We start from the raw sequence: 18,233 nt of genomic DNA, 5'->3' as shown, positions 1-18,233 counted from the left end.
ATCTTAAATAATTTTTAATATCTTACCATGTTGCTAATCACATTTGCAAAAGTATCTAACATACCAACATTCACAGAATAAGTAACAAAGTTAAGTCAAAGTTTTCTTCTAATTAAAAAAAATTTTTTTAACGTTTATTCATTTTTGAGAGACAGAGAGAAAGGGTGTGAGCAGGGGGAGGGGCAGAGAGCAAGGAAGACACAGAATCCGAAGCAGGCTCCAGGCTCTGAGCTGTCAGCCCAGAGCACAACATGGGGCTCGAACCCACAAACCGTGTAATCACGACCTGAGCCAAAGTTGGACGCTTAACCAACCGAGCCACCCAGGCGCCCCTAAAGTTACGTCAAATTTCTACTAGACGGACATCTAAATATTTACTGATGTGGTCAAACTTAGTTGTTGATACCCCTTATTTAATCATATTTAAGGCACCAACCTGATTCAAATAACTCTCAGGAATTTTCAGGTGTAATGTGAAGTCTAGTTTTCCCACTAAGGCAAAGTTCTTAATCTCAACTGCATCTTACAGTTACCTGGAGGAGCTTTTTTAAAATCCTGATTTCCAGATCACGCTTAACACCAATTAAACAGAAATCTCTAGAGGTGGCCCTCAGGCGTCAGTATTTTTTAAAGCTCTCCAGGAGATTCTAATGTATAATCAGAATCCTGATGTACAGCCAAAGCTGCAAAATACCACATGAAAGTAACCTACAGATGCAAGTTCATTTTAAAAAGAGTAAGTTAAGGCTAGCAAGACTGAGATAAACACTGAAGCTGTAAGTATTGTATCCTTTGACCTAATTATAGCATTCCTCGTCATTTACCTTATAGAAATAAGTTAACAGAAGAATTAATAGGTAAAAATGAGGTTCTTTGCCACATTCATTACTTAGCTTCGGATTTTTTAAATGTTAAAACTAACATTCAACACTAGGTAAATGGGTTAAATACTCAAGACAGAGTATTTCAAAGGGCCCCAAAAATAATTATAAAGACCACAGAAATAGATAAGAGTAGGAAAAAGTAAAAATACCAGAACACAAAACAGAAAATCCGCTGCAATTGTTTAAAACAACAATGCAATGTGGGAGGTAATATCTGATTAATGAAATAAATCTGTCTTGTTGGTGGTGGCATTATGAATAATATTATGTCTAACTTAACTGTTAAAAAAAATAAACGCTAACTCTCCCTCTTCATTACCATTCTTGCTTCTGGCCTAAGTCCGAGGACAGAGGCCGCATAGTGCAAGTGTCCCTGAGAGCTAAGGCAAGGGAACACAGAGAAATAAGCCTGAGTCTGGACTCTGACACAGGAATACTAAATTCATCCCCAGACCAACACCAGGCACTTCAAATGGATCCTCATCTAAGAAACCCAGACTGACCAATCCCAACTCACTCAGCAATGCACTTTCTCTTTTTTCTACCCTCTCCCTCCCCAGATGACTGAGGTCACCTCCTAAGAGATGACAAAGAGATTGCTATTTAAGTATTACTTGTGAGGCCCCTGGGTAGCTCAGCCGGTTGAATGTCTAACTTCGGCTGAGGCCATCTCATAGGTCCTGAGTTCAAGCTCCGCATCAGACTCTCTGCTGACAGCACGGAGCCCACTGCAGATCCTCTGTTTCCCTCTCTCTCTCAAAAATAAATAAATAAATAAATAAATACTAAAAAAAAATATTTTAATAAAAAAAAAGGATTACTTAGATTTCTATTTCTATAAAGCTGGGTTGCTCTCTCGCAGAACACAGGATTCTTTGTCTATTCCATGACAGTTACTGGCTTCATAACTACTTACTAGCCTCCTCATACAAAGTGTACTTAGTGAAAAGAGACACACAGGCACGTGAGGATTCTCTCGAGAGGGAGACCGTTATCACTGTGACTAAAACCAAATTCCAGGCTGGGGAAAGAGAAATGCTTACAAAATAATCTGAAACTTGGAAAGAATAACAGAACTGGATAAAATAATTTGAAACTGATGATAAAAAACAGACCAGGAAGAAAAGTCCAGTATCCAACCACTCGGAGAGAGAGAATACATCTTTAAAATGTTCAGTTTCTTTAGCTTTCTCATGAAGCAAAGAGACAGAACAAAATCAAACAGCAACCCTAGATGTTTACCCATTTAAATAATCTAATCACAACAGAGGGCAAGGAAAGCAGTCTATTTCTTCCAGTCTTCTTTTTGAAAAGCATTTGAAACTCAATATAACCGAAAGATTAAGACCCAAACATGAATCTTTAACTCTAGCGTAAGGGTGACCATTAAAACCAGCTAATTAACAAGCTTCCAATGGCAAAGTTGCCATAATTCTATAGACAAAGTGAGTTGTTCTACTTATAAACATGGGTAACTTGAATCACAATGAAATCATCACTGTGTAAACTAGTTTTTTCCAGCTCAGGAAAAAGAGAAAACATTCTTACTCATTAGTCTGGGCAGGACTCTTCAGAGATGAAGTTCCCTTAACTTTATATAAGGTTACTTTCATTAACGTTTAAGAAAAGAACTAATACTTAACAAGCCCAGTAAGCTTCCAATGAGCTTGTGTATTTTTATATGATGCATTGATTGCCCTGATTCAGCATTTTTCGTAATTCATTGTTGAAATGGATTAATCTTATTTGGAAGCAGTTAGACAAATAGCATGTGTCAAAATAAACAGACAAGGTTTCTTTCACAGACTAGATGTGACTTTTTTCAGGTCTCTGCTCTCTAATGTGCTGAACACTGTGCAGAAACATACGTCTATCTGCTCTCCCTGTGCACAGCACTGTGCAGTAAGTTGTTAGATGGGTTGAAGGACAGCTTCTCAAACTAACAAGGACCAGATTTTTTAAAAAAATTTCCAATTTGTTACAGAAGCAAAAATTCTAAAAATGAATTACTAGAAAAAAAGTGAAATTTACAAGATGCAAAACTGAAGCTCAGAGCTCTTATTAGATTCAATAGATACAAAATGACTCTGTCAAATTACCATAAAAGTTCTTAAATACACTCTCTCCACTCCATACTTGAACTCATCACAGACTAGTGGGTGACAAAGAACAGGCCAATCAGCTCTGAGACAGGCCTGCCTCACCCTGAACGCAGTGGGTTACAAGAGAGATCCCTGCAGACTGCCAGGAACCACGTTTTATATTCCCACAATCTACAGACCCTGGCTAGTCAGACAAGCCAGAGAGAGAAAAGTCACGGCACAGACGGGGACACGGAACGTGGAACCAGTTACAGATGCACTGAGTGAGTGTCCCTTTCTCCCGAGGTATACTCCACATAGGCCTGGGCAAAGCGGAACACTAACTCCACAATATTCAAGAGTATTTTAAAAGTTCAATCCTAACTGGTGTTTATTATTATTATTTTTATAAAATTAAAAGCATCCGGGGACGCCTGGGTGGCTCAGTTGGTGAAGCATCCGACTTCGGCTCAGGTCATGATCTCATGGTTCATGGGTTCAAGCCCCACATCAGGCTCTGTGCTGACAGCTCAGAGCCTAGAGCCTGCTTTGGGTTCTGTGTCTTCCTCTCTCTCTGCCCCTCCCCCGCTCACACTCTCTCTTATCTGAGAGAGAGAGCGGGGGGGGGGGGGGAGAAAGAGAGTGACACTTTTTTACTGTGTATTCATTTTTGAGACAGAGAGTGAGCGGAGGAGGACCAGAAAGAGGAGACACAGAACAACAGATGTGAATCCTATGAAAGAGCCAGCATATAGAGTTGCTGGGACAACATGTAGAAGGCAGAGGGGACAGCCGAGCGCAGGGAGCCCAAGGCAGCAACCAGCTGGCCCGTGCAGAGAAAGCAATGGGAATGAGGTCTCAGAGTTGTACGGGGTTCAGATCTCATGGGGCTTTGTGGACCATGGCACCAACTGGGATTTACTCTGAGTTGGATGAGAAAATGTGAGAAGGAAGAAAGCAAAGATGAAAACACAAAAGAAGGAAACTAGTAACATTAACTATTAGTTTGATACCAGAACAGTATTATTTACCTTTAATCCTTGGAACAACTTTGAGGCAGGGATCAGTGTATCTCCACACGTCACATGAGAACACAGGCTGAAGCAGCAATGTGTCAAGTCCACAGCCAATGAGTAAAAAGGCCAGAATCTGCACCCAGACCTAATTCCAAAACTCTGCACCTCCTGCCACTGTGCACAGGGATACGGACCTTCTAAGTGTCAAACTATGACCACGTTCAAATTACAGAAACTGTTAAGCCTGTTATGTTTATCAGAAGCTCATCAAAGCATATTAGATTTTGTTATAAATTTCATAGGATCCACAGCAAGTTGACAACTGCAGAAACCCATAAATCAAGAAGCCATTCCTCAGAGATGGGATGATAGAATCCAAATTGAGTATCCACGGCTGGCCCCCAAATTCCAGGTTTCTGCAAGCGCAACAACAAAATTCAACACGCACAGACAGTATTTCAGCTAATTCCAGCATTCCCGCCACTATGCACCGATCAACCACAGCCAGCCAGCCTCTGCCCCCTCACCTGGTCCAGCATGATGCGGCCCAAGCACAAGGTCGGGGTTGATGCTAACATACATGTAAAATCCTGTCGAAACCAAGCGCAGGCAAAAACCATTTTCCCGGTACTAACAACGCTAGTCATTCGGGGGGGGAAGTTCAAAGAGGCGTCTTCTTGAGATCAGCGAGAGCCAGATCAAATGTCAGAGAATCCACACTGAAGACCAACGATGCCGCAGTGTGGAAGCGGATACTCACGGACGGCTGCCCAGGCACCACGAATATCGCAGGCCCATGCTACCTGGGCCCCGGCTCCGCACTGCAGCTGGCAGGGCAGGGCAGGGCAGGGCAGAGCAGCCCTCCCAACAGTGTGTTCTGCTGAGTCTACTTCTGACAGGAACTGCGGAGTCCAGTTCCTTGTTTCAGAGCTACTGCAACACCTGCCATGAAGCCACCTCACCCTCACAGTGCCAAGCCCCACGGAGTCCTACAAAATCGACCCCAGCTGCGCTAACGTGCAGTGGGAGAGGCGAAATGTCACAAAGGGAGAGGGGAGCGGAGGGGGGATCCTGATGCACAAGAGGCGACTATCTTAGGTGCTGGTAAGGAACTCACTGCCAGACTAGTTATGCATCCATGCACACGATACTCAGCTTTTCTCTCCTTCCTCTTTTTTTTTTTTTGACGTTGTACTGCAACCCTGCCCTGAACTCATATGGGAATGATGCAGAGGAAAGAGGGCACATTATCTGGGTAACGATAGTGTATCAGCAATTTTTCATCAATTCTGTGCTGTCAGATAACTAAAAGTAACACTTTTCTAAGGTAATGGTTGGAACATGCGGGAACCAGACGGACTTGCTTCGATCCTTTGCTCTGACACTGCCACCTGTATGCTCTTGGGTCAGTTGCAGAAATTTCTCTGTGGCTCAATGTCCTCGTCTGCAAAAGTGGGAATACTGGGTTTGCCGAGATCAAACACGAACATGACTATATAAAGTGTTAGCATAGTGTCTGGCTCTCCCAAAGCGCCCAATACATGGTGAGTACATCGGATACTATAGGGCTGGTGTATTTCCAAGGAACAAAAAAGAAGGCAGTTTTTTTAGGTGTATATTAGAAAATAAATAAAAGGCACAGAACCCTTCTTGTGGGCTGTCAGACAACTAAAACTACACCTACGTCACCTTACCACTACTTACTCCCAAAAATCCAAGAGGAAGATGGCACTCTTCTTCCTGGTGGTACCAAGGAAGTATTACTGTTGTGGGGGAGGCTGGCCAGGAAAAAAATATGTCAGAGACTGGATGGTGCTGCAGAGAGGTCCTATTTATATAAAGCTGAGTGGTCGTCTTAGTTCCAGCAAATCTTTTTTCCTAGCTCTCCCAACAGAGGGACATCCTGAGTTTCTATGAACTTCACAAGCACATTCTCATTTTATCCTCAAGAGTCCTAGGAGGTATCATTTCCCATTGTACAGATGAGGAAACCAAGGCTCCTAGGCGATAAGCAATCGGGATGCACCCACATTCGGCTATGCCATCATGAAGGCTAATTGGATGCCAACCGAACAGGTATGTGCTCGATGATCACGTGACTACAGAGGTCACCATCATACTAGCGAAGCAACAGCACCAACACAAGGAATGCTGTTAAAATAAGGAGTACTTGCATGAGCATTTTCTGCATAGTTCAAAGTGCAAATCTCCTTATATGCTTTTTATGCATAAGTTCTATTGGCCAGTCAAAGCAGAAATGTGTACTTCTTAAGAGTAAAATGTTGGGGCGCCTGGGTGGCTCAGTCGGTTAAGCGTCCGACGTCGGCTCAGGTCACAATCTTGCGGTCCGTGAGTTCGAGCCCCGCGTTGGTCTCTGGGCTGATGGCTCAGAGCCTGGAGCCTGCTTCCGATTCTGTCTCTCCCTCTCTCTCTGCCCCTCCCCCGTTCATGCTCTGTCTCTCTCTGTCTCAAAAATTAATAAAACGTTAAAAAAAAAAGAGTAAAATGCTACACTTAGTAAGTGTGAAAGCATGTAATGCTGTGTGCAAAAACAAGAGTTTTCAAACGGTTAAATTAGAAGAGAAGTAAGTAGACAGTTAATATGACCATTAAGAATATGCACTGGCTAGGTACCTTCAGGAAGAACATTTTACCTTTCTAGAGACAACAAATGTTCATTAAAACATCAATGATAGCAGTGCCTGGGTGGCTCAGTCGGCTGAGTGTCCAACTCTTGGTTTCAGCTCAGGTCATGACCCAGGGTCATGAGATCGAGTCCCATGTTGGGCTCCACCCTGATCATGGAGCCTGCTTACAATTCTCTCCCCACTCCCACCCCATGCCCCTCTCCCCTGCTTGCGTGCGCCCTTCTCCCTCTCTAAAAAAAAAAAAAAAAAAAATGAAATTTTAAATGACAGAAGAATTATAGATATCAAATTATATAAAAATTTTGAGGGGCGCCTGGGTGGCGCAGTCGGTTAAGCCTCTGACTTCAGCCAGGTCACGATCTCGCGGTCCGTGAGTTCGAGCCCCGCGTCAGGCTCTGGGCTGATGGCTCAGAGCCTGGAGCCTGTTTTCGATTCTGTGTCTCCCTCTCTCTCTGCCCCTCCCCCGTTCATGCTCTGTCTCTCTCTGTCCCAAAAATAAATAAACGTTGAAAAAAAAAAAATTAAAAAAAAAATTTTTTTTGATTAACTTTTTGTTAATGATCTTTTCACATTAAGTAAACACTGCACAGAATAACTTGAAACCTGCACGTATCTTATTCCATTTAGGCCACATTTCTTTCAAGGAGAAATTCAATTTGTAAATTATTCACGTCTTATTAGAAAAGAATTAAAAGCAGGAGAACAATACTCCAAATTTTACCAAGACTCTGAAGGCCACCTTCAGATTTTACAAGACGGACAAATGGCCAAATTCATGTATTACAGCTAAGATGTGTCGTCCTGAATTCAGACAGAAGTATGTGCAGAAATGTGGAAAGAATGAGGTACCACAAACACATTTTGTTTTCACTAATCAAATGTCAAAACAACAGATTTTTTTAATTTTTTAATGTTTGTTTATTTTTTTGAGAGAGACAGAGTGTGAGCGGGTGAGGGACAGACAGAGAAGGAGACACAGAATTCCAAGCAGGCTCCAGACTCCAAGCTGTCAGCACAGAGCCTGACACGGGGCTCGAACCCACAAACTGTGAGATTATAACCGGAGAGGAAGTAGGACCCTTAACTGACTGAGCCACCCAGGCACTGCATGAACAACAGACTTTAAATAAGAATACTTCAGTGCAGCTCCTTCTAGTTTTAAGTGTCTAGGGACACTAAACATTTGAACAAAACTTTGTCAAATGATGGTTTGACAATGGTAACCAATTTCAGCAGCTGAAGCATTTGTCAGGTTCGTAAAACCAAGAACCCAAGTATAGAATTCCTTCTAGAAAACCTGTTCCTGGAAAACTTTCCTGAATTACAATTTTCTATAGCCCAACTAGTTAGAGATATTATTGATGCACTGGTAGAAAGTAATTTTTTTGAACACTTATTTATTTTTGAGAGAGAGAGAGAGCGAGCGAGCATGCGCGCCAGCAGGGGAGGGGCAGAGACAGAGGGAGACACAGAATCCAAAGCAGGCTCCAGGCTCCGACCTATAGCACAGAGCCCGACATGGGGCTTGAACTCACTAGCCTAGTGAGATCATGACCTGAGCTGAAGTCAGACGCTTACCTGACTGAGCCCCACCCAGGCACCCCAAAGTGAGTATTCAATGAATCGAGAGCAATCTAGCAGTTGCTAATGCTGAGAGAGAAAATCACTGTTCTTCCACTGTAAACTCAAACTTGTAAAACAGAACTAACTATTCAATGTTAGAAAATAGACAGAATACGTTGTATTTTATACCGTATCATGCTTAACTCGTTTCACAGAACTTCATTCACAGGCATAGATATTCAGCTTTGGCCAAATACTGATTTTGGCCAAAAGGTTTATTCTACACGCTTAGTGTTTTTCCTTAAGAATAATTTTTATTTCTGTTAATAATACATGCAGGTAACATTTTCAAGTCATTCTTTCTTTAGGCGTGCCCTTAAGGAAGCTCCAAAACCGACCAAGTAAAAATAATGTGTAACGGTTACAAAAGGTCTGTTTTCTAGAGGGTGGAGGGTGCCAACCTAGCCTTCCTTGTCTCGCATACGCCCATCAAGTCCCACACTCCAGGCTCACTGTAAAGTCAGAAATGTTTTCCAAATCACGTGCTGTTGCCACAGAGAATCTGCTACCAGGCGTCAAGTGATGTGACTACTCCACAGGCCTCTGAAGAGAGGCTCTTAGGCCTGAGGTCACGTGGCATCAGAAACACACACAACCTGGGCCCATTCGCACACACACACACAGCAAGAAGTGCATGGAAGAAAACCCAAGACATGTGGGACGGCTCTGCTATTCCAACCAACTTGCAACACCAATCCATCTTCTTAGGAAGTCCAAGGCAGTGTAAAAGTTCAAGTGCGGTTTGTAACCAATTCCTGGTCCATTACTTAGCAGCTGTGGCAATTCCTTTCTGAAGTGAGGAGACTATGCCCGCCCCCAAAGGGCTGGAGAGAGAATAAGATATACAAACATTTATGCAAAGTGCCTAGCACAAATACAATAAACGGCAGCTGGGGCTATTGTTTTATAAATACATAATGCTCAGAAAGTGCACTTCGTGGGGCGCCTGGGTGGCTCAGTCAGTGAAGCGTCCAACTCCTGATTTGGGCTCAGGTCATGATGTCAAAGTTCCTCAGCTCAAGCCCCACATTGGGCTCCACAGAGCCCAATGGGACAGAGGACAGTGTGAAGCCTGCTTGGGATTCTCTCTCCTCCCTCTTGGCAACCCCCCCTCTCTCGCTCTCTGCCCCTCCCCCACTCATGCACATGTACAATCTCTCTAAATAAATGAACTTCAAAAAAAAAAAAAGAACAAGTGCATTTTGCAATTTTCTAGCATGCTGCTGCACAGGGCAACAATCCTGAGATTACTATTTGAACGGCTTTAACAGAAAAAACAAAAAAAAAACAAAAAAAAAAACTAGGTAATGTCAAAATTTTTAAAATGTTCCAACTGAAAATTTACCAACAAAGAAAAAAAGTCATTGAACACCAGATTGGTGAATCATCGTAATCAAATTAGGTTGGTTAAAAGACTGACAATATTATGAAACATGCTTCCGCTCAAAATTCTATCAATAAAGTGTAAACACATCCCAAGGACAGGCTTGTGCACAACAACCACTGACTGACTAGATGGCCTTGGGCAAGCTAGCTGGCCTGTGTGTTTTCCCACCTGCGGAAGAACACCAGCTGTATGAACCTGCACCTCAGACCTCAGCGGAAAGGTTCTAAATGAGGACACACTGAAGCACTAACATAGCAGGTACTCGTTAATGCATACGCCCTCCCCTCCTCCCAGATTCCTCTCAGTTCTACAGCCTTCTTCACCAGGACACAGAGACCCAGATCACACAGTGAGAAAGGAGGATGGGTGGATGGACGGACAAATCTAAGGATGGACAGGTGGATGGGACTTGAGCCAGAGAAATGTAAAGTTCAAAACAAAACAAAACAAAAACAAAAACCCTCCTCCTCTCTGGCTACTATTTCGAAGGTAAGTTTGTATGCTTGTTTCGCTCCTTCCCCTCCTAAGCAAAAGCAAAGGCTCCAAAGTTGGTTTGTGCCAGATGGGCTATGGAGGACCCACTTGCCAAGTACTCAAAGAGGACCCTAAAAAGGCAATCGCTAGGTTAACAGAACATCTTGCTCAACAGCACCGAGTTCCATTTTGCAATATCTACGCTTGAGTACTTACTCTACCAGTTGACCCTGAACCCAGGTTTCAAGTGTAAATGTGCCAAGAGAAGGACGTGAGAATCTACAGACCCGAACTCTCTGAGAGGGGCCGATATCGCCCTACAGTAACAAACCACAGCCTAGTGCCCAGTGTTGGCCAGGGTGGGTCTACACTCTGCAAACACACGGGTGTCATCTCTACCTAGACAGGTCCTTGGATTTTGAGCTTGAGCCTGGTTCTGAAACTCTGTAGCCTTGTGACTTTGGGCAACTCACTTCACCTCTATGGCCTCAGTTTCCTTAGTTATAAAATCGGGGTAATAACACCTAACCTATTCACTCATTAGGGTCCCGTGAGAACCAATGTCAAAAGACAGCTGGGGTGTCAACAAGACTTTTAACACCACGTAATGGGTAACAGAAGTGGAAAGCAGAGGTCAGGACTAAACAGAAAGCCTCTCCTCATTAAGTGTTAATCATCCCATATCCCTGTGGCCTCTTCCGGAGTCTCTTTCCTCCCTTCAAAATTTTGTAGAGAGAAGATTATGGGCCTTGGAATTGCACACGTGTGTGTGTGTGAAGGAGCTCCACCACCTTCTAGAAAGCCTTGGGTTAGTTACTGTCCTTCTCTGAGCCTTCGTATTTCGTCCATACAACACAAATAAGGCCTATTTCAGAAGGTTTTCATAAGGTGGAAGTGAAATATCAGCCATAATGTACCAACCATGCTTTCTAGCACACTGCAGGCAGTCAATAAAGAGATTTGTTAAACTGATACAGAACACAACAGTTTGAAACTCTGAAGCTCGCTCTCAGGGCAAATGAAGTATTTCAACACTTTCATGTCAATGCTCCAGAGTTTAAATTCTCCACAGGAGTCATCTTCCTGGAAGGGTGGCAACAATGGAAACGATCCCACGTCCATCTGGGGCTCCCTGTTCTGTCACCCAGAGGCATCACATCACAGCATCGGGCAGAGGACCAAACTAATTTTTTTTTGTTTTTAAAACAAGTGCTATCTATTACACTAGAGAATAACTTCAAATCTAATCAAGCAGGAACAACCAAATGATGCCCGGAATGACCTTCCAGACTTTGACAGAAACTTCTTAACGTTATGAAAAACTGATACGAGTCTGGAAGTAATGGAAAACCAAGGAAAGGGCGATAATATTCTTTCAGTCACTGTGTCACACTCTTCATGCATTCCTTCATTTCTTCCTCACGGCAACGCACAATGGCCCTTCAGGAGGGTAAGCGGATCACCCAAGATCATCCAGCTTCACAGAGGCAGACCCTGGGTTCAAGGCTAGCCTGCCTCCATACAAATTCTGCCCCCCTATCTGCCAACTTCAATTCACAGGGAACTGCAATAAGTATCGCAAAAAAAGATACTGTAGGTAGACCAACCGATTGGAATCAGAGTCTCACTGATGAGTCAGCTATCACTTTACTGATTATGTGACTGTGTACGAAGCTTTCACACAGAGCACCTCAGGGTCTAACACAGTATCTGCACAAAGCTGGTGACACAGACCAATAGGTATTATCTGAGGGATGAGAAACTCAGCACGGGTAGGTGACTAACCACTTTCTTTCAAGTCACCCAGGCTACTAAGTGGGGAAGCTTCGTTTTTAATTAAGCTCTTCGCTCCTCAGCGACTCCACTAAACCATACTGTCTTCTCTTAAAGCCAAAGTAAAGTATTCACAGCCCCTGTATTTGCTCCAAGCAGTAACCATAATCTGTGTGACAAACCCGGATTCCTCACACAGCATATGCCAGGCGCTTGGCTTTGCTTCCAAGAGATAGAAATTATTATCCTTGTCTCTTTTTAAGTGGATGTAGAAACTGAGGCTCAGAGAGGAAAGTTCCTTACTGCGCCCAAAGAAACACAGCTACAAATGGCAGAGCCAAAATGCAAACTCAGGTTGGACTCCAAAGTCTGCACGCTTGGCCACCACCTGGAGCCGCCTCCTGGTCTCTGCCCTTTCCCTCCCCCGAGATCAATCCAGGTCTCCAGACGCTTCTGTGTTGTGTATGATGTGTCCGATAGCACCCGGCCCTCCCATTCTCTTTCTGGAGGACTCCAATGCAATTCCCATCCGACACCGTCACCTCGCAGCTCTAGCTACACGAAGAGCCTCAATGCTTGGCTTGTCTCCCTCTTCTACCCATCATCGTGAATCAGGGCACCTCGGGTGGGGCGCTCAGCTAACTTCTGCCCAAAATGGAGGAGACAACTTTGCATCGACCTAACAGCCACGGCAGGCCGAGGTGAGGGTTCTTCTCAGGCAAGGCTGGTAACATTTTGTTTAAAGCGAACTTTCAGATCAAAAACACACCCGTATTCATCATGTCAGATCAAAATATAAGCGAAACTAAAAGAGCAGTAAGTCCACCAAACCTCTCCCTTCCCTGTCACTGAACTTGGTGAACGTTAACAATGATGGATTATAGAAAAGGGAAACTACCAAAAATGTCCCAAGAGTCACCACTATCTGCCAGGATTCAGTATCAATTTCAAGAGTTCTCTACAGACATGGGTCTTATTTAGATAATCTCTCTACTTCCAAGCACAACAGAATCGATTTTCACACAAAAGTAAACCTGTTTATCAAAATGGATTATCAAAATAAGCCTCGGACACATAAACACAAAAAGAACTTGGACCCTCATCGGCACAATGTCCTCCTACCCACCCACCCCCACCACCCCCCAAAAAAACCAGAGTAAGCAGCAAGGAATGAAAACAAAAAATTTATTTTGGGAGACATATAGAAAGAGTTAAATAAACTTGAATTTTCAGTTAAGACTGGCATGCAAATAGTTATTTTGTAAGTGTAAAATGTATGTACCCCTCCCTCGATTTCATATTATTTTTTAAAAATTTTTAAATTTTTTGAGAGAGCGCATACGTGACAGCTGGGGGAGGGGTAGAAAGAAAGAGAGGGGGACAGAGGAGCCAAAGTGGGCTCTGTGCTGACAGCAGCAAGCCCTGATGAGGGGCTCGAACTCACAAACTGTGAAATCATGACCTGAGCCAAGGTCAGATGCTTAACTGACTGAGCCACCCAGGCGCCCCTCAATTTCAGATTAACTGAAAATAGAGACTAAAAAGAAACAGGTCTCTATGGAAAAATTTAATTTAAAAAGAGGAGGGGCTGGGGCACCTGGGTGGCTCAGTAAATTAAGCATCTGCCTCTTGGTTTTGGCTCGGGTCATGATCTCACATGTGGGTTCGAGCTCCGTGTCAGGCTCTGTGCTTAACAGTGTGGAACCTGCTTGGGATTTTCTCTCTCCCTTTCTCCCACTTGTGCGCACACACACATGCGCGCGCTCTCTCTCTCTCAAGATAAATAAATAAACTTCAAAAAGGCGGGGGGTGGGGGGGTGCGTAGGAACATCCAAGTCTAAAAATTTTAGTGAAGTATTACCATACAGTGGAACAATTCGTAACTTTTCACAAACCTCTGAGTCTCACAAAATAAACTCCTCGCTCAGAAACACACGTGCACAAAGTGTTGCCTATAATTTCAAAGGCTGTGGACCTAGAGAAGCCTATTCTTGGGCCCCCTGTTCAGAATCCTAGGAGTGGCAGGGATGTCGGATGGCTTCTTAGGAGATCTGGCTTCTAGTTCTGGCCCAGCCACCTTGTCACCCTGATCTAGTCACTGCCTCTCCAGATCTCAGTTTCCTCCTCATCCATGAACAATGATTCATCCTGACTCTAGGGTCGAAATTCTAGCAAAGTCTACTAACGTCAAGTAAGATTCAGAGATTTAGTAAAAATCACCTCCTTGCCATTTTTTAATTGCTAATTTTAATCTCCTACTGCGGTCCTGTATTTGAAAACTTTCCCAGTTGGCTTTCCCTTCAAAAGGAGGTAAGTGGCTTCTGCACATGGAACAGAGCTAGTGCTATAAAGCAAGCCAAAAAATCTTCTCCCAGAACACACACTCCCGTTTCCTTAAAGCCCTGCTGCAATAGGTCTTGTGACAGCCTCGCCCAGCCCAGCGTATAATAAAGCTGCTGCAATCACTTTATTTCCCCATCTGGACGGCCATCCCTAACCAGCCCTGCTTCCCTACAAGCCCTCGGAGCGACACGACCACATTTAGAGGAACTGCATTCCGGCTCCACTACAGTTATACAGAGTTCATTGTTTCAACTCCTGGAGCCAGGCTTCTCTTCCTGAGGCCATGAGGCAAACAGCAGAAGCAATCTAATCACTGGCCAGATGGGAAGTACAATGGAACGGGAACAGATCCCTCCCTGGAATCCGGTCCTAGGGCAGCTCAGGTATCCAGAGCTCACTTGAGATGACGCCCCTCCTACGGTCATGGTATCTGAGGCACCCATTAGAAAGTATCTGAAAAGAACCTTCTGTGTGGCTTGACTGGAAAAGTGACCAACTGGGCAGGTAAAGTAAACAAACATACAAACAAACGGAAAACAAACGGAAAACCTGTTGATGTAACAGTAAGTAACATTACGTTCTGAAATCTCTCCTTGGCCCTTCCAGTCCTCCTCCCTCCAAACAGCTACAAATGATGAAAAATAAAAGCAACTACAGTAAGCCTAACATGAGCACAGTATCAGAGAATTTGGGAATACCCACTTAACTTACAAGGATCCCTCGATTACCAAAGAACATAAATCCCAACGGGGTTTCTTCTTGTTCAGATTGTGTGGCCAAAAAGAGGTGATGACCACAGAATGATAAAAGCGATGTATGAAACAAGACCAGCTTCCAATGGGAAAGGTTGGCTGCCGTAATGCATTTCTGTCTCTATTTATACAAGAAAAAGAGTTCTTCAAATGTTCTAACAACCCTCCTTCAAAGGGCTCTCTAAAGAGAATGCCTAACAACGGAACATGCAGACACGCAGGATTTCCTCCTCAATGTTTCCAGGACAACTCAGTTGCTTTTTCCTGCTCGTCAGATGAAGAGACCACGGCTCTTGATTTTACTCATAGAAATTACATTCAAACCAAAACTCCGTGGTTCAGCATATTTTCTGCGTGCACTTATGCAATTAAAATACTTGTTTCTAATGAACTCTTCCGAGTCTTGAAGACATTAACAGGAAGAAACGTATGGGAGACAACAACTTTCTTCTTGTACTAAACTGGGATCAACTACATACACGGTAACGGAATGCCAGCCCACAGATGAGACCCACTTGGCGTTTTCAGTGAAACCGAAGAGGCAAGAAGCAGGGAGGCAGGGAGAGAAAACGCTGAGACCACTTACGTCTGTTCTCTCTCAGGCAGTGAGGCGGTTAGCAGGAGCGAGCTGACGAGCCTCCAGCAGAAGGCCAGGCCCGGAGCTGAGAGTTTCATTCGTGGCAGAGTCGTGGGGAGATGCCAAGTGGGCGGCCCTGCCGTACACGGGGGGGGGCGGGGCTGGTGCGGAGGGGAAGGAAGGGGGGAGAACTTACTCGGTTAGAAGCTGGTGCAGCTGGTGATAGCCCCGCTCCAGGGCCAGGCTCACAGGTGTCGCCCCTTCCTGGTTGTGGATGCTGAGGGCCCCGCGGCCACCGGGCTTCTGCAGCAGGAACCACGTCAACCTCAGCAGGCCCAGCCGCACGGCAAAATGCATCAACGTCTCCCGGGGGCCGCCGTCTGTGCGTGGGGGGAGCAAATGAGAATCAGCGGGGAGAACGTGAACACACAAAGCAAATGAAAAGAAAGACGAGTTGCGTGAACACCACCGCCTCCAAAGACCTAGGATCCTAAAGTCAAACCACAACGTACACGGTGTCATCGCGGCCGGGTACAACCAGCTCTCAAGGAAGACAGAACGAAGCCGGAAAACAGTGTGACAGAAAGTCTCCAGGAGAACCAGGCCATTTCTATGTTCTGACTGAACACGTTCGTGCAATCAATTTATACCGGTAAATTCACACGTGTGGTCTCTCCCCTTAAACGAGAGAAAGTGCCGCCTCACAACGCGGGACCCAAGAGGGGGAACAGCTGTTGGGGCTTAGATGGGTGTACCAGGAGGTGCAGTTACTTAAAGGAAAAAACACCCAGACGGGAGCTGGCTAAACACTAAAAACAGGTTCTGCTTGTTAAGTACACACAGGTCTTTTTATTCCCCCACATTAAGGGCAAATCAAATTGCAGGCACTGCCAGCTTTGTTTTGTTGTGTTTAATGAAAGAAAGAAATGCATCTCCAGGCATAATAAGAAAGACTCATTCTCAGATAATGTGCTAGCAAGTTCAGAAACGCGCTCGGGCTTCCTGCACTTGAAGCGAAGGCTCCTCTCGGGTACAGTGAGTCACGTCGAAGGTGGGAGGATGAGGAAGGCTCTGGAGTCCAGCAAATCCGGGTTCAAACTGCCCTCTGCCAGATGGCAGATGGCCGTCTGCCATCTGTGTGACTGTGTCACGCATCGGATGTGTTACACATCCGTGTAACCTGTGTCAGCTTCATCTCTGCACCCCCGCCTTCACCTGGCCCCCAGGGTGGCCGTAACAAAAGGGCAGGGGTGGAGGAACGCGGGACAGAGACTGGCCACACGAAATCCTCAGTGCTAGCTTCCTTCCCTTCCTCTGCTCTCTCCTTCTGGACTTCAGGTTACGTTCCGGGTTCACTAACACAACACTCTCTCCTCCTCAGGTCTCCTATGCACAGCCTGGGAGGAGAGCTAGGGCCACCACCCCATGGGCTGCGCGACACTCACCTCCAGGGGGCACCACTCGGGCCCTGGGGTGTGAATGGTGCCCACGAGTTGTGCCTGCCCTCTTCTACTCATTTTCCATGGCTCCCTCAGGTCTTGACTTCCCCACAGGCATTCCCAGACTCCTTGGACCCCAGTGTTTTCTCCTGACCCTGAAGACCTCCATGCTCCTTAAGTGAAGAGCAGTTAAGAATGAATGGTCTTTGAGGCACCTGGGTTAAGCGTCCGACTTTGGCTCAGGTCATGATCGCACGGTTTGTGAGTTTGAGCCCCACGTGGGGCTCTGTGCTGACAGCTCAGAGCCTGGAGCCTGCTCCAGATTTTGTGTCTCCCTCTCTCTCTGCCCCTCCCCTGCTCTTACTGTCTCTCAAAAATAAGTAAACATTAAAAAAAATATTTTTTAATAAAAAATTTTGAAAAAAAAAAAAAAAAAAGAATGACCAGTCTTTGAACCTGTGATTTTACACTGAACCTCTCTGGTTTCCAATGTCACATGCATATTAGTCGAGTCTCCCTACTGCCAAGTAAATTTTCTTAGATGCAAAAGCCATCTTTCATATTTTACGTTTTTCCTACAGAACTACACATACTGATTCAAGAATTTATAGAGTGTTCAGCAGAGGCACGTGGCTGGAAAGAGTTCATTACTGCAGAAGAAACCTGCATGTGCAGGTGATAATCAACACCGCAGAGCAGGTGGCAGGCCCGGACACAAGGGCAAAAAGAACCTTCACAGAAGCTCAAATATCACCACCTGACTTGTGCCTCACAGCGGTTCACAAGCACTCTGCTGTCCTGGTCAAAACCAAAGAGCTAATAAGGCATCGACCAGGAACTATGTGACTTTTTAGAGACTGGTTCACCTGGCCTTGCTGGGCGATACTACACCCTCATCCTTTCTGATGCCTGATGTGCTGAGGCAGCTCAGTATCTCCAAGTCCCAACAACAAAGCCACACACCTGCTCCAGCTCCCCGGATCGCATCCTAAGGTCCTAAGCAGCGGGTGCCACGTGTACCTGTAGGTTGCCCCTTTCTGGAATCAACAAGAGGTGTATCACGTGGTCAGGACCCACAAGGTGCCGTGCTCTGGGCTAAGTACATTGTGTATGAATGCCTTTCACCCTCACGATAACCCCGTGAGGTCTCGTTATCCTCAGTTTACAGACAAAGACAGATTAACAACTTGCCCAAGAGAATCAGCAAGATTTGAAAATTCCTCTGTCGAGTCTAGG

General features: G+C 45.0%; 1 protein-coding gene across 10 annotated transcripts in view; it reads right to left on the bottom strand.

The window, feature by feature from the left end:
• AKAP13 (A-kinase anchoring protein 13) overlaps positions 1–18,233 on the bottom strand; it is a 335,610-nt gene that overhangs the window by 170,895 nt on the left and 146,482 nt on the right. For 9 of the 10 annotated variants that reach the window (XM_086711495.1, XM_086711489.1, XM_086711487.1 and 6 more), the window contains one exon: positions 15,755–15,938. In XM_086711495.1, coding sequence (XP_086567621.1) covers positions 15,755–15,938 — 184 coding nt within the window. Of the gene's footprint in view, positions 1–15,567; positions 15,721–15,754; positions 15,939–18,233 lie in introns of those variants that run through there. The other variant, XM_086711496.1, reaches the window with a different exon arrangement.

Source organism: Puma concolor, chromosome B3 (assembly GCF_028749965.1).
Source record: "Puma concolor isolate L17-30 chromosome B3, mPumCon1.1.hap2, whole genome shotgun sequence".
NCBI classification, from domain to species: domain Eukaryota; kingdom Metazoa; phylum Chordata; class Mammalia; order Carnivora; family Felidae; genus Puma; species Puma concolor.
The sequence above is the reverse complement of the archived record's forward strand: the minus strand, read 5'-3'. Positions and strand labels throughout refer to the sequence as shown.